Here is a 13,325-nt window from a genome sequence, read left to right on the forward strand (position 1 = left end):
GGAAAAAGAAAACAACAGGTTGAAGTCTTTGGCTCGTAATATTTGCCTTGTAAAAGTAATTGATGATTTAACATTTGGTGTAGTCGATAGCAAAGTGATCAAATGTTAAAATAAAACAACAACTTGATTGGAGTATCTTGACTTAAAATAAGCCTTCATTAATCTTGTTAGTGAAGTGAAGTTTTAAGTAGCAGTGTAAGACTATAATGTATTGAATAGGTGGTTAAATAATAAATTAATAAGCATCCTACAAGTATAGTAATCTTCAATACGGAACCATAATGATGTTTATCACTTGCAACGTCAAAGCCAACCAGGCTACAGTAAAAACCATTAAGTACCTAAACCTCAAGATAAAAATCGGCAGAATTTCCAAAGATATTAATTTCCTAAAGGAATGTTTAAAACTAAGTTTAGTGCCTAAATTTTTGAAACCACTGCAAAGGAAAAACACTCCATCCCAAAAATTAAAACACTCAACTGGTTGAAAAATGAAATTAAACAATTATACAAGAAAAAAATCATATTTGAATTTCCAGTTATATTGAACGCACTTAACTATTGCACATCATTTATCCTCACTTGAATGGAAATCATTCCTGAGATATACCGATTATAAGTTAGCAAATGTACTGGAAAAGAAACAAACAACATTAGACTTGAAACTAGCTCATCTGAAGGGAACTGAACCAAGCATATCAGACCATAATAAAAATATTATGACCACATCCACTACATTAAATAATACCCCTACTATAATTAATTTGTCTGATACCACCTTCTCTGAGAATGAAATGAATCTCCTAAACAGAGGCTTAAAATACAATTGGCCAAACCCCCATAAGATCGATGATGTAGTCACCACAATCACGGAGGTCAAATCCAACCTTAATAAACTAGTTACCTTAGATAAACAAAACAACATTAGATATGAAATAAAAAAGAAATGACCTACCCTAGCCAAAGAAATAAAAACCAACAAACATACTATCCTCTCAAAACAGATCCATGCTTTAAAGACTAAAAAAAATACCAATAATGTTATAGTAACAAAAGCCGATAAAGGTAATACAACTGTACTAATGAACAAACAAGACTATGCAGTAGAGTCTCGTTAATCCGAACTAATTGGAACCGGAGTCCGTTTGGATTACAACATTTTCGGATTTTTTATATTAATGTTATTGTTTTTACGTCCCTCTAAATACTTTTACGGTTTCCAGAGACGCTTAGGTGCCGGGATTTTCTCCCGCAGAAGTTCTATTACGTGCCAGTAAATCTTCTTAAACGAGGCTGATGTACTTGAGAACCTTCAAATACCACCAAACTGAGCCAATGAAAATGACATTAGTGAGTGGATGGAAGCTGACTGTCTTCAACTATAAACAGACCAAGAAATTGTAGCTATGGTAGAGAAGGAATCTGGAGTTGATGTGGAACAGAGTGACGACGAAGAAGACCACAATGAACAACTAGTGTCACATTTAGATGCTGCGGCCGCCTTACGCTACGTTGAGCAACACTCCGCTGCTATGCCTACTCATGTGATGTTCATGAGATGCTGATTTAACACTGCATCTTCGAGTAGGTTCCAATCACTACAGGAAAAGAAACTAACAGACTTTGTAAAGATAAACGGCCAGTGATTGATGGGTTATGATGTGTAATTATGTTTATATTAAGTTATTCTAGTAAAATATGACTAATAAAATGCAAGGAAATCCGCATTCTATAATATGTTCTGTCATTTCAATAAGGATAATTTTTTAAAAGAAAATGAATATTTCAGTTCGGATTAACCGGACTTTCGGATTAACGGGGTTCAGATTAATGGGACTCTAGTGTATTTAAAAAAAACAAAGATTTCTTTTCAGATAAAACCTACACTATCATCAGCGAGGATCCTATAACAAAAATACAACATAGTTTAAAAACACTGCTCAAAAAGTCAACTTTCCTTTTAAATGACCAAGAAAATCTTAAACTAATCAATATAAATCCAAGATTACCCACCACAAAAGCCTTACCCACATCCCACAAAAAAGACATCCCTATCCGGCCAATTATCAACAGTAGAGGTAGTCCGACATACAAAACTTCAAGATTTCTACATTATTTTCTTTAAAAAACTTTTCAAATTAAACAACAAAATCCCCATTAAAAACTCAATTGACTTATGCGAAACTTTAAATAAACTTACTGTTACCCAATCATATTTTATGTCATTTGATATCACTAACATGTATCCGAACATCCCAGTTACTGAAACCATCAACATAATTAAAAAACAACCTTTCTGAACATAGTGGACTAAGCAAAATTGAGATCGAAGAATATGTTAAAAAATTAACTTTCGTATTAAACAATAATTATTACACGTTTAACAACAAAATATACCACCAAAACAGTTTAGCAATGGGTGACCCTATTTCAGGAATATTAGCAGACATCTATATGGCCCATTTGGAATGCAAAAAAATAATAAAAAACATTAATGGGCTTCATCTACGGCTCCGTTATGCTGACGACACATTAGCAATAATTGACAAACAATGCAATAACAGCTATAACATCCTCATATTTTTAAACACTTTAGATAATAATATAAAATTTACAAAGGAAGATGAGAATAACAGCTCAATTAAATTTTTAGACATCGGTATCACACGAATGAATAATAAATTTGACTTTCAGATCTACAGAAAACCTTCCTTCACTCTGCTGACAATAAATAATTCATTACACCCCAACTCCTATAAACAAGATTCATATTACAGTTTAATATATAGAGCTTTAAAAATTCCCCTTTCAGCAAATAACTTGAAAAAAGAACTAGATTAAATAAAAGAAATAGCCAAATTCAACGGCTTCAACACCGACATGATTAATAAAATTATCAACAAAGTAAAACTAAATCTAACAACACAACTTTCCCCAATAAAACCCAATAAACCAAAGTTCGCATCTTTTACATACACTAATCCAATTATCCATCAGATAGCTAACCCCCTATAAAAACACAAAGTCATTATCACTTTCAAAATGTGAAACACAACTTAAAACATATTTTTTAACCAAAACACTGTCAACATAAATAATTACCGCTCCACAGGCTCAGGAATTTATAGACTCAGTTGTTCAGAATGTAATTTTTCGTATATCGGTCAAACTGGACATAGCTTCCAAACTAGATATTTAGAACACTATTTAACTGGCTGAAGGAGTGAAAGTCGAATGTGTTATGATAAGATAACAGTCTTCCTTACATAATTGTGGGAGCAAGGAAAAAGCATTCGGTTGTCTATAGATGTATTTATCTTATTTGAAGGACAAAAGTCGAAGGTTTATCGACGTTGATAGAGCTCTTTGGTGTGAAGTCTGTAACAAGAGGAGAGTGAATGCTTAGGAAGGTATTTTTGAAGAGAATGTGGGTTTAAAGAAAGGTAAAACATGGAAAATGTATAAAAACACCCTTTCGTCTGTGAAGATGTAAATCAGTTATGGAAAGGTTAGTTGAAGAAAAATAACATTATGTGAATCTACACATAGACTATAGGCAGCTGAACAGCCATTTAAGAGATCTGTTGTCTTATCACAACATACGATATTGACATCTGTAATAGTGTATCAGCTTTGCTTTTTCTTATCATCTTCAAGGAGGCACATTTCTGTTTCATTATAAAGACTGAGCTGTTTACTGTCCTACCCCAACAAGTTTTTCAATGCTCCGGAAAGTATATTCATGTGAACTTATGACATGCAGCTTGATACTGCAATTTTAGCCAAGGACATTCTAATATTTTGTATGTTTAGACTGACACCTATAATGATATCCTCTTTTTATGGCTTGTAAGAGCAATCAGGATCCTGATTTTTCATCATACAGGTTTGAATTTGAGGCTGATGATGCCCTTAATATGGGCGAAACATGTCCCTTAACATTTTATAATAATATTTAATTTCTAAAAAGATATCTTTGTATTGAATAGGTGGATATATAAATAAACACTTGTAACATACTTTGTATTTAAATCATTAATTGGCACAATGAATAAAAATGGACTGAGGACAGAGCCCTGTGGCACACCAGTTGTAACTTTCTTCAAAATGGAATACCTATTTTTAATTGAGACAAACTGATATCTGTTATTTAAATATGACTTAATTATGTGCAGTGAGGGATACTCGACACCATACATCTCAAGCTTTGCAAGTAAAATTTCATGATTAATACAATCAAAAGCTTTACTTCGATCACATAACACCAAAGAGATGGCCTGCTTGTTTTCAAAAGCTGTTAATATCTGATTAAAACTTTCAAGAACAGCAGTAGTAGTACATTTACCTTGTCGAAAACCAAACTGACTGTCGGATGGGAGATTATAAGTTTCAAAATAGTTGCTAAGTTGACCAATGGAATATTCCTTGTAAGTTGTTATTATCTTAGTTTTTCTTAGATTATCTGTGTAGATTTCTGCCAGAATTCTGGAAATAGGGGATCCCATGGGAAGTTCTTTTTGCTGACAAATTTTATTACTAAAAGTGAAATAGTTATTGTTGAGGACAAACATCAGAATATTTAAAATTTCTTCTATTTCTAGTTTACTCAAATGACTGTATTTGTTTAAATTTTCTTTGAACAGATTGTTAGTTTCGACTATAGGAATATTGGTATATATACAGTAAAACCTCCCTATAACGGACACCTTCGGGACGGAAAAAAATGTCCGTTATGAAGGGGTGTCCGCCCGTGAGAGGTTATGAAACCGGTACCGTTAAATGTACCTTCAATTGTATACTGTACACAGTATTGTACAATATACTGGACTGTACTCACATGAGAAAGTTGTAGATGGGCTGCTGCATCTGCGATGCACTGTATTAAAGAGACAAAAACACTTCTGTGGAAACCTCTACTGAGCACACTGTACACTATTACCGTTCACCATGTTAAAATTAAGAAGATATGAGTTTTTGAAACTTTAAATCAGTATGTAGATGTAGCAATCTCTAGCACAGTACAGTAAAACATTAGCACTTGAAAAAATCCTTAATGTTCGTTTTTTTTGTCCATTTCGGTTTAGCAATGATGTTTTCACTATGTGCAATTAAATCCTGGGTCAAATTTACACCTTTTTCATCATTTTGTTTATAATAGAATTCTTTCAGTCGCTTAACAAAGCTGAGAGCCTCACTGTACGAGGTTATTGGCAGCACATTCATTTCCATATTTTCTTCAAAGTCATCATTAGCATCACCTTCACTCCCGCTTTCGTCAGAATCTTCATTTTTGTCTTTCTTCCCTTGGATTGACTGAAGAATCGTTTTCGTGTCTCCACTCTCACACTCTGTTGGAATATCTGAATCAGTTTCGATATAGGTGTTGTAACCTGCTGCATTATTCAACTCTTGTGTTGTTTCCATGCTGTCAGGAAGGGTATCCGATTCTATTTCGGGATGTCCACCACTAGCGGGAAACCCAGCTTTCAGAAAGCAGTTACGAATTGTTGAGGCCGTGACGTTTTTCCATGCATTGGTTATCCATGAAATTGCTTGGAGAACATTCAGCCCCTTTGTTAGTGTTTGAAGGGTTACTTCATTCCCGTTAAGTTCTGATACTATGTGCTTCATCACTAACTGTCTGTACATAACCTTGAAGTTCTGGATCACTCCCTGGTCAAGCGGCTGAGAAACTGATGTTACATTTGGTGGGAGAAAGACGATCTTCACATTTTGCAACTTAATTGTATCCGGATGCGATGCTGCATTATCGAGGAATAATAACACTTTTCGCTCCTGGCGTATCATTTTTCTGTCCAATTGTCCTAGCCACTCTGTCATTATTTCTCTGGTCATCCATGCTTTCCTATTCGCTTTCCATTGAATTCCAAACTTCGTAACGTCCATATTTTAAAAACAGGAGTAAGTTTCCCGCTCCACTTCAACATAACACCGTCATTAGTCGCGCGATGAGAGAAACTCTCACGCAGCACGCACGGACACATAGGACCTTTGTTCTGACTAGGGTAGGGGGTGCTTACCCTTCAAATGTGAATAGCTCTACTCACGACAGTTATAAACTCAGCTAGAAGAGGGAACAGTCACCTCCCTTTCATCACTGTGAAGTAATATCACAATAAAAATAATGTGAGAGAAAATCTCATATAGCGACCACTCGCGAGTTAAGTGCAGCCAGTATCCATTATTCAGGAGATAGTGGGTTTGAATCCCACTGTCAGCAGTCCTGAAGATGGTTTTCCATGGTTTCCTATTTTCACACCAGGCAGATGCTGGGGCTGTGCCTTAATGAAGACCATGGCCACTTCCTTCTCATTCCTAGTCTTTCCTGTCCCATCGTCACCATAAGACCTATCTGGTCGATGCTATGTAAAGCAATTTGAAAAAAAAATATATATATAGAAGATTACATTTAAAAAATTTAATGCTAACACTCAAGGTGAGCCAGGCCGCTCGGGAGGGGTAAGGACGCCCCCATTGTTAAATTGTGGCACAACCCTTCAGTGAACTTGTGCAGTTTGAATTAGAGATCCCACCACAACTAAGATTTGCTTCAAGCCTTATACACTGTACGGAAAGTTATACAGCAGTTAAATAGAGTGTGCATAACTTTTTCATCCCATTGACAGTCACACCAAAGACTACAGTTTGTGCTGTTTTAAAGATACATGTTTAATGGTTTTTGCGACATGACGTCTACTACGTCACATTTTAACTGGACGTATTTGACTTTGAATTTCAATTACCATTCAAAGTTTTCAATGTCCTTGTTATATTTTAATGTGTTTTGTAGATCATCAACAGAAGATGCCCTCAAGTAGGACAAAACATGTCTTGAAACACTGTATAATAATGTTGTCTTAAAATAAAGACAAACAATTTGTATTGTAAAGGTGGAGTGTTTGATAAAGGATTTCACAAGTATATAGAAAAGGACATGAAATTACTGTACACAGTTCAGAAAGGGAATTATATGAATATCTTGGAGAAACTGTTTATCTACTTGTCATGAGAAGGTAAGAACTTAAATTTGAATGAAATTTCAGCAGAAGAAAAATGGTTTAAATTGGCAAACTCATATGTTTTTTAAAAAAAAGAAGAATGAATCTACAACCTTTATCTGTATCAAGGTTTAGAACACTCTTCCAATAAGAGTTAAGAAGTCACAACCCTACTACTTTCCCGTTACCTGCAATAGATTGCTTGTCACAGCTGATTTACTTGCACAGTCCTAGAAGAACAAGTATATAATGTTATTTGAGTGGACCATTTTATTAGTTTAAGGTATTTGAAAGTGAGAAAAATAGACATTATGTGATATTTTCATTCCAGTTGTTTGAGTAATGTTTTGATAATAAATAATTGAATATCTTGGAATTTGTGAAATATTAGTTCGCTGAAGAAGAGAATGATCTTTTCTCGAAACATGTATGATTAAATGATATATATTAAGTAAGTTTTTAATAGTATTGACAAGGCAGACTCATTGTATCCTGTTTTTTCAGTCCAGTGAGATTGTCACATTAAGTAGTCAATATGAACCTCTATTAAACCTCTATGGTGTTAATAAATTCTATTTTCATTGTCAGTCAGTGTAATCCTCAATGAAATTGAGTTTTTAGGCCTAATGATTATTACAGGCATAATAAAGAAGCTTATTTAAAGACAAGGGTCCTGTGATTGGGACCTTGATTTTCTCAAGAACATTGTCTCGAAATAGTTCTGAAGTCATTCTTGCTTTCCTGCAATTCAGTGACAGCAGATATTTCTGAACAGTGAAGACAAGTTATACAGGCAAACAATTTGTATTGTAAAGGTGGACAAGGCAGACTCATTATCCAACATATTTTTCAACTCGTCCCTAAGGTTTGTTCAAAACTTCCAATTTTTATTTCATGTAGTTATTTTGACAAGTTTGAAAACTGGAAGAACTGGTACCCTGTAAAGTGTCCATTGAAACATGCCTGAGCTGGGGTTTTTAAAGAGCTAGCTGGTAGCTAGTGAAGGTGTTAATACTTTCTGATAGCAATACATTTATTTTCATTCAGCTTTCTCTGCTGGTTCTCTAGTATTCTCTATTCAGCTGGTGAGGGAAACATTCTTTCTACCAAAAATGAGCTTCCCATTTAATTTGCATCACTTAGATTTGATTAGTTTTAATATTCACATGAAACAGCAGACATAGTTATTTTTATTGCTTTCATAATATCAAGAAATACACACTCATGTTATGTGAACTCTTTGACACTTCCAAAAAGAAAACAAAACAAAATATTTACAAGATATGGTTCTTCACAGCTGGTTTGTATCTGTTGGTAGAGCAAAATAAAAATGGTTGTTCAGTTTCCTAAGATTAGTATTCAAATTTAAATATTTGTACATTTGCAATTAATTTCTTTTGGGGCACATCCCTGATTGTTTTTCTTTTTGTAGGATTTGTTGTGGAGGAGACAGCTCGCCAGAATGGCTTCACAGTGGTGCCAGCATTTACAGGTCATGGCATTGGCAGTTACTTTCATGGTCCTCCAGATATATATCACTGCTGTAAGTTTAGCTTTTAATGCATCACAATGGAAATGCTTTTTGCTTTAATTGAAGAACTAATTTTATGCTATATTAGCGTGATCATTTTATTTGAAATTTTTGCAGGACAAATCGTTTTTGAAATTTATTAGCCTTGGGGTAATGATTTAAGGTGGTGTGGTGACAAAGAGACAAATAAGATGAAAATCTGACCCCATGTAGTGGAACGCAGCTGTGAGCTTGCATTTGGGAGATAGTGGGTTCGACCCCCACTGTCGGCAGCCCTGAAGATGGTTTTCCGTGGTTTCCCATTTTGACATCAGGCAAATGCTGGGGCTGAACCGTAATTAAGGCCACAGAGGCTTCCTTCCCACTCCTGGACCTTTCCAATCTCATTGTTGCCATAAGACCTATCTGTGTCGGTGGGACACAATTATAAAAAATTATAAAAATTATAAAAAATTATAAGAAAGGACCCCACTTAATTAAATAAAGTAGGAAAAGGGAAGAGTTCAGTTCTCTTAAGAATGAAGGCAGAGAGAGAAGGATAGATAGAGAAGAGATAAGAATGTACAAGATTCGCTAGGCTTCACAAGCTAATGCCATTAGAATTTAGGGTGGGCCAGTGACCTAGATGTTAGGCCCCTTTAAACAACAAGCAAGTAAAGCAAGAAATTTAGGGTTATTACTGTATATTGAAATGGTCAAAATCTGGGACATGTGAAAAGAAAATTTAAAATAAGGAAAACAATATGAAGAATATATGTAAATGAAACTGATTGGTACCCCAGATCCTACAGATAATTTCAATTTCCAATATTTAAAAAAAAAACAAGCAAAGCTTTTTTCCTCATCCTTAAAGTTTCACTGATTTAGTAGTAGTAGTAGTAGTTTGTTATGGCAGGGGAAAATCTTTTAAAGACACCACTCTGTGTGGGAGTTGGATTTCCACCAACTAAAAACCCCTGCCCTCTTCACACTCAGCCCATTCTGGAACTGCTTGTCGGCATGACATCAGAATGGAGTGATGTATATTATTAAGTTCTTCCTTTCTCTTCTTTTTCCTTCATCCCCATAATGCTTGTCGCCATTGCCTTTACTGTGTTCCAGGCAAATGGGCTCTCTAACATAATCTGAACCAGATTCCCTGGCGTGAGTCGTCAGCCAAGTTGTTGGCAGGCTTTCCTTCGTTCTTCTTCCCATCGAACACAGTAGAAAAAAGTGTGTTCTACTGTATCCCTTTCAGAACAGTACCGACAACCATCTCCCTGCGTCTTTCCCATCTTCATGGCGTATACGCCGAATCTTCCATGTCCTGTCAGGATCTGCGACAGATAGTAATCTACCTGCCGATGTCTACATTTAAGCCAGTCTCCTATGTTGGTTAATAGCTTTTTTGTCCATTGGCCAACATCGGTTGTGCCATCCCATCGGTCTTGCCAGTCTAGTAAGAGTTGGTTCCTCAAGGCTTTCTTTTCTTCAGCAGATATAGTCGCACCCCTTTCATGCCAAAGTTTTCTCTGTACAACGAGAAGGTCAATGGGAAAACTGGCAGCTACAACTTGTAAAGCTGCTGTCGAAACAGTTCGATATGCACAGGTAACTCTGAGCAGCATTTTCCTCTGTACTCTTTCCATAGCTCTTCGGTGAATCTTCCTCCTGAGTGCATTGTGCCAGATAGGTGCAGCATAAAGTAAAATGGAATATACTGCAGAGCACATAATTTGTCTCTTAACTGTTCTTGGTCCCCCGATGTTAGGCATAAGTCTGGCTAATGCCGATGCCTTCTTCTCTGCCTTTTGGGTTACTGCCTTCACATGTGCACCAAATGTGCGATTCCTGTCAATAAGAACCCCAAGGTATCTTACAGACTTCCCTGGGATAATCACTGTATCATTTAATAAGAAACGGACATTTTTCCAATTCCTGGAACCTTTCAAAATTACAGCCTCAGTCTTATGTCAATCTCAATTTATTATTTACCATCCAAAGGTTAACTCGTCTCAGTGATTCATTTACTCGGAAGGTCAGTTCTTCTACATTCTCTGCTATTACCACTATTGCAAGGTCATCTGCATAACCAATAGATGTTGTCCCTTTTGTCAGCTGCAGGCGTAAGACACCATCATATAGAATGTTCCACAAGGTGGGTCCTAGGACAGATCCCTGTGGAACGCCAGCACTCATTTCAAGGTCTTCTAAATCATGAAGTCGTATTCTTCGTCCTTTGAAGTACTTAATGATTATTTGTTGTAGATACCGAGAAATGTTCATCCTACGAAGTTCTCTTAAAATAATGCTCCAAGAAGCAGTGTTAAAAGCATTTTTGACACCTAGCATTATCAAAGCAGCCCATTTCTCACTGCTTTCTGCCTGTATTTGAATCACCCGCTCAATAGCTTGGGTTGTGGTTCTACCCTTTCTAAATCCAAACTGGTTCGAAGAAAGTCCTCCCAGTTGTTCAAGTTCTTTCTCCATAGTTTTAATCAATCCTTCGTAAAGTTTGCTCAAGGTGTTTAATAAGCAAACTGGCCTGTGTGCTGATGGATGTAATGATAGTTTCCCTGCCTTCAATAACAGCACTAGCTTGGCTACTTTCCACTCATCGGGGAATTCACGCTTTTTTTAATAAATCATTGAAGACTGATAAGATCCAACCAGGTGCCACCTCAACTGCATGCTTGATGGCTTCTGGTGGGATTCCATCTACACCTGGTGCCTTACCAGTCTTCATATTGCGTGCTACCTCTTGGAACTCAACCACAGTAAACGGTTCTGCAACACAAAAATCTGATTCCGTTTTAAGTCTGTCATTAGTACAAGGGAACAACTCTATTGCTATGGCTTTCCTTCTATCAGCTGGGAGCTGAACTCGTACCCTGTTGATTATTCGACCGGTCACTATCTTATATCCCGCCCCCCAGATATCACTGTCTAGATCTTCGCATAGCTTTTGCCAGAGATTTCTCTTAGAATCCTTTATTAGCTTCATTAGTTGCCTCTTTGATGCTTTATAGTCAGCTTCTAATTGTATTTTGACCTGGCTGATTTTTTTCCTAGATCTTGTAAGAATTCGTCTCTTGCGATTGCAGTCTTTCCTTTGCATGTCTATTTCATTGTTCCACCAGTAAGGGACTCGTGTTTTATATTTTGTTGATCCCCTCAATTGGCTGGTCCTACAAGCATCTTTAAGAACAGCAGTTACATCTTTTAGAGTATGTTGCACTGTATCTACAGTTTGTGACATCCACTCGATTGCAATTTTAAAAGTTTCCCAGTTATAGTTCCACACAGTTTTCATGATATCATTAAGTTTCTTCGATCCCTTAACTTGAAAATAAATAAAATGATGGTCGCTGAGAGATTCATCTTCCATAACTTCCCAGTCAACAATGAAATGCTATACCCTGCGTTGAGCAGGTGACGTCTATGAAAGACTCTGAGCTCCCTCTGGGAAAAGTTGGTAAGATTCCAGTGTTATGAACCACCAAGTCTAGGGTCGCTATCCATTCTGCCCAATATTCTCCCCTATGATCTGCAGTTGTTGCCCCCCACAGAGGCGACTTGACATTTAGGTCTCTGAGAATGATAGATTCAATACCTGACGCCATACAGTCCTGAACTATTACATCTACTTCAGCTTTGAAAATAACAAAAGGGATGTTAGGAGAGATATAACAATAATAAATCTGACATTGCTAAAGTTGAATACACAAATATCCTTCTTCTGCTCTTATGCTTAGCACCTCCAACTTATCATTTAAAAAATATGCAGCTACATCACATCTTTTGTCCGTGAACCAACCACCTTCAGCTACTCGCCTTCTGTTTGGCTCGCTAACAAGCACTAAGTCTACTTTCTTTTCCAAGGCTGTCGCATACATGTCATGACTGTCGGATTTCCTCATGAATTTCGCCTGCAGTATGTCTATTATTGGTCGTTTAAATTCAACTTCCTTGCCTCTAATATTAGCTTCCTGTAAGTAGGGCATTTCATTTCATCTGAGCGGTGGCCCTCCACTTGGCACATGGTGCAAAACGAAATGTTCCCACAATCCTTCGCCAAATGGCCTTCTTGTCCACAATTTAGACAGCTCCATGACCGGTCATCCTTAACGTCGCAGTGTGGCGATTTATGTCCAAATCCAAGACATTTAAAACACCTTGCAACTGTAACTCTTTCCTTCACTATACATGTTGCCCATCCCACATTTATTTTCTTTCTCTTTAACAGTATTTTCGATGGTTCCATTGGCAAGATTACGGTAGCATTCAGATTTCTGAACCTCCCCGGTCTTACAGATGTAATATTGATCTGTGATTCTTCAACAGCAGCTTCTAAGGAGAGTGCTGCTCTAGATAGTTTTCATTTAAATCCGGATCCATACCGTACACTAGAATTGTTGTCTCCTTCCTTTTTGTTGAAACCTCTATTTCCTTGACGTTTTTAGTTATTTCACGCTGTAATATGTCAGCAGCAGCAGCAGTAGTAGTAGTAGTAGTAGTAGTAGTAGTAGTAGTAGTAGTAGTAGTAGTAGTAGTTCTTCTTCTTAAGATAGGCCGAGGAAACATTTTATATGTAGACCTTCCATATACATATACATACACACACACATACACACACACACAGAAAGTGAATGAATTTTTTAAAGGATGTTTATTATTGAATACGTAATGTTTTTTTAGGAAGCCGTGAATGAATTTTGATACTTTATAGGTGGGGCTGTTTCTACAGTTTATGATAGGGCGTATTGGAATGTCCTTCTTATGAATCTTTGGTAAGG

At 36.5% G+C, this 13,325-nt stretch overlaps 1 protein-coding gene across 1 annotated transcript in view; it reads left to right on the top strand.

Annotated features, from left to right (window-relative positions):
- Positions 1–13,325, top strand: part of LOC136874051 (methionine aminopeptidase 1D, mitochondrial) — a 173,441-nt gene that overhangs the window by 131,054 nt on the left and 29,062 nt on the right. The window contains exon 5 of the mRNA XM_067147561.2: positions 8,452–8,562. Within this exon, the coding sequence (XP_067003662.1) occupies positions 8,452–8,562 (111 nt within the window). The remainder of the gene's footprint in view (positions 1–8,451; positions 8,563–13,325) is intronic.

The sequence above is a fragment of the Anabrus simplex genome, chromosome 5, assembly GCF_040414725.1.
Source record: "Anabrus simplex isolate iqAnaSimp1 chromosome 5, ASM4041472v1, whole genome shotgun sequence".
Lineage (NCBI taxonomy): Eukaryota > Metazoa > Arthropoda > Insecta > Orthoptera > Tettigoniidae > Anabrus > Anabrus simplex.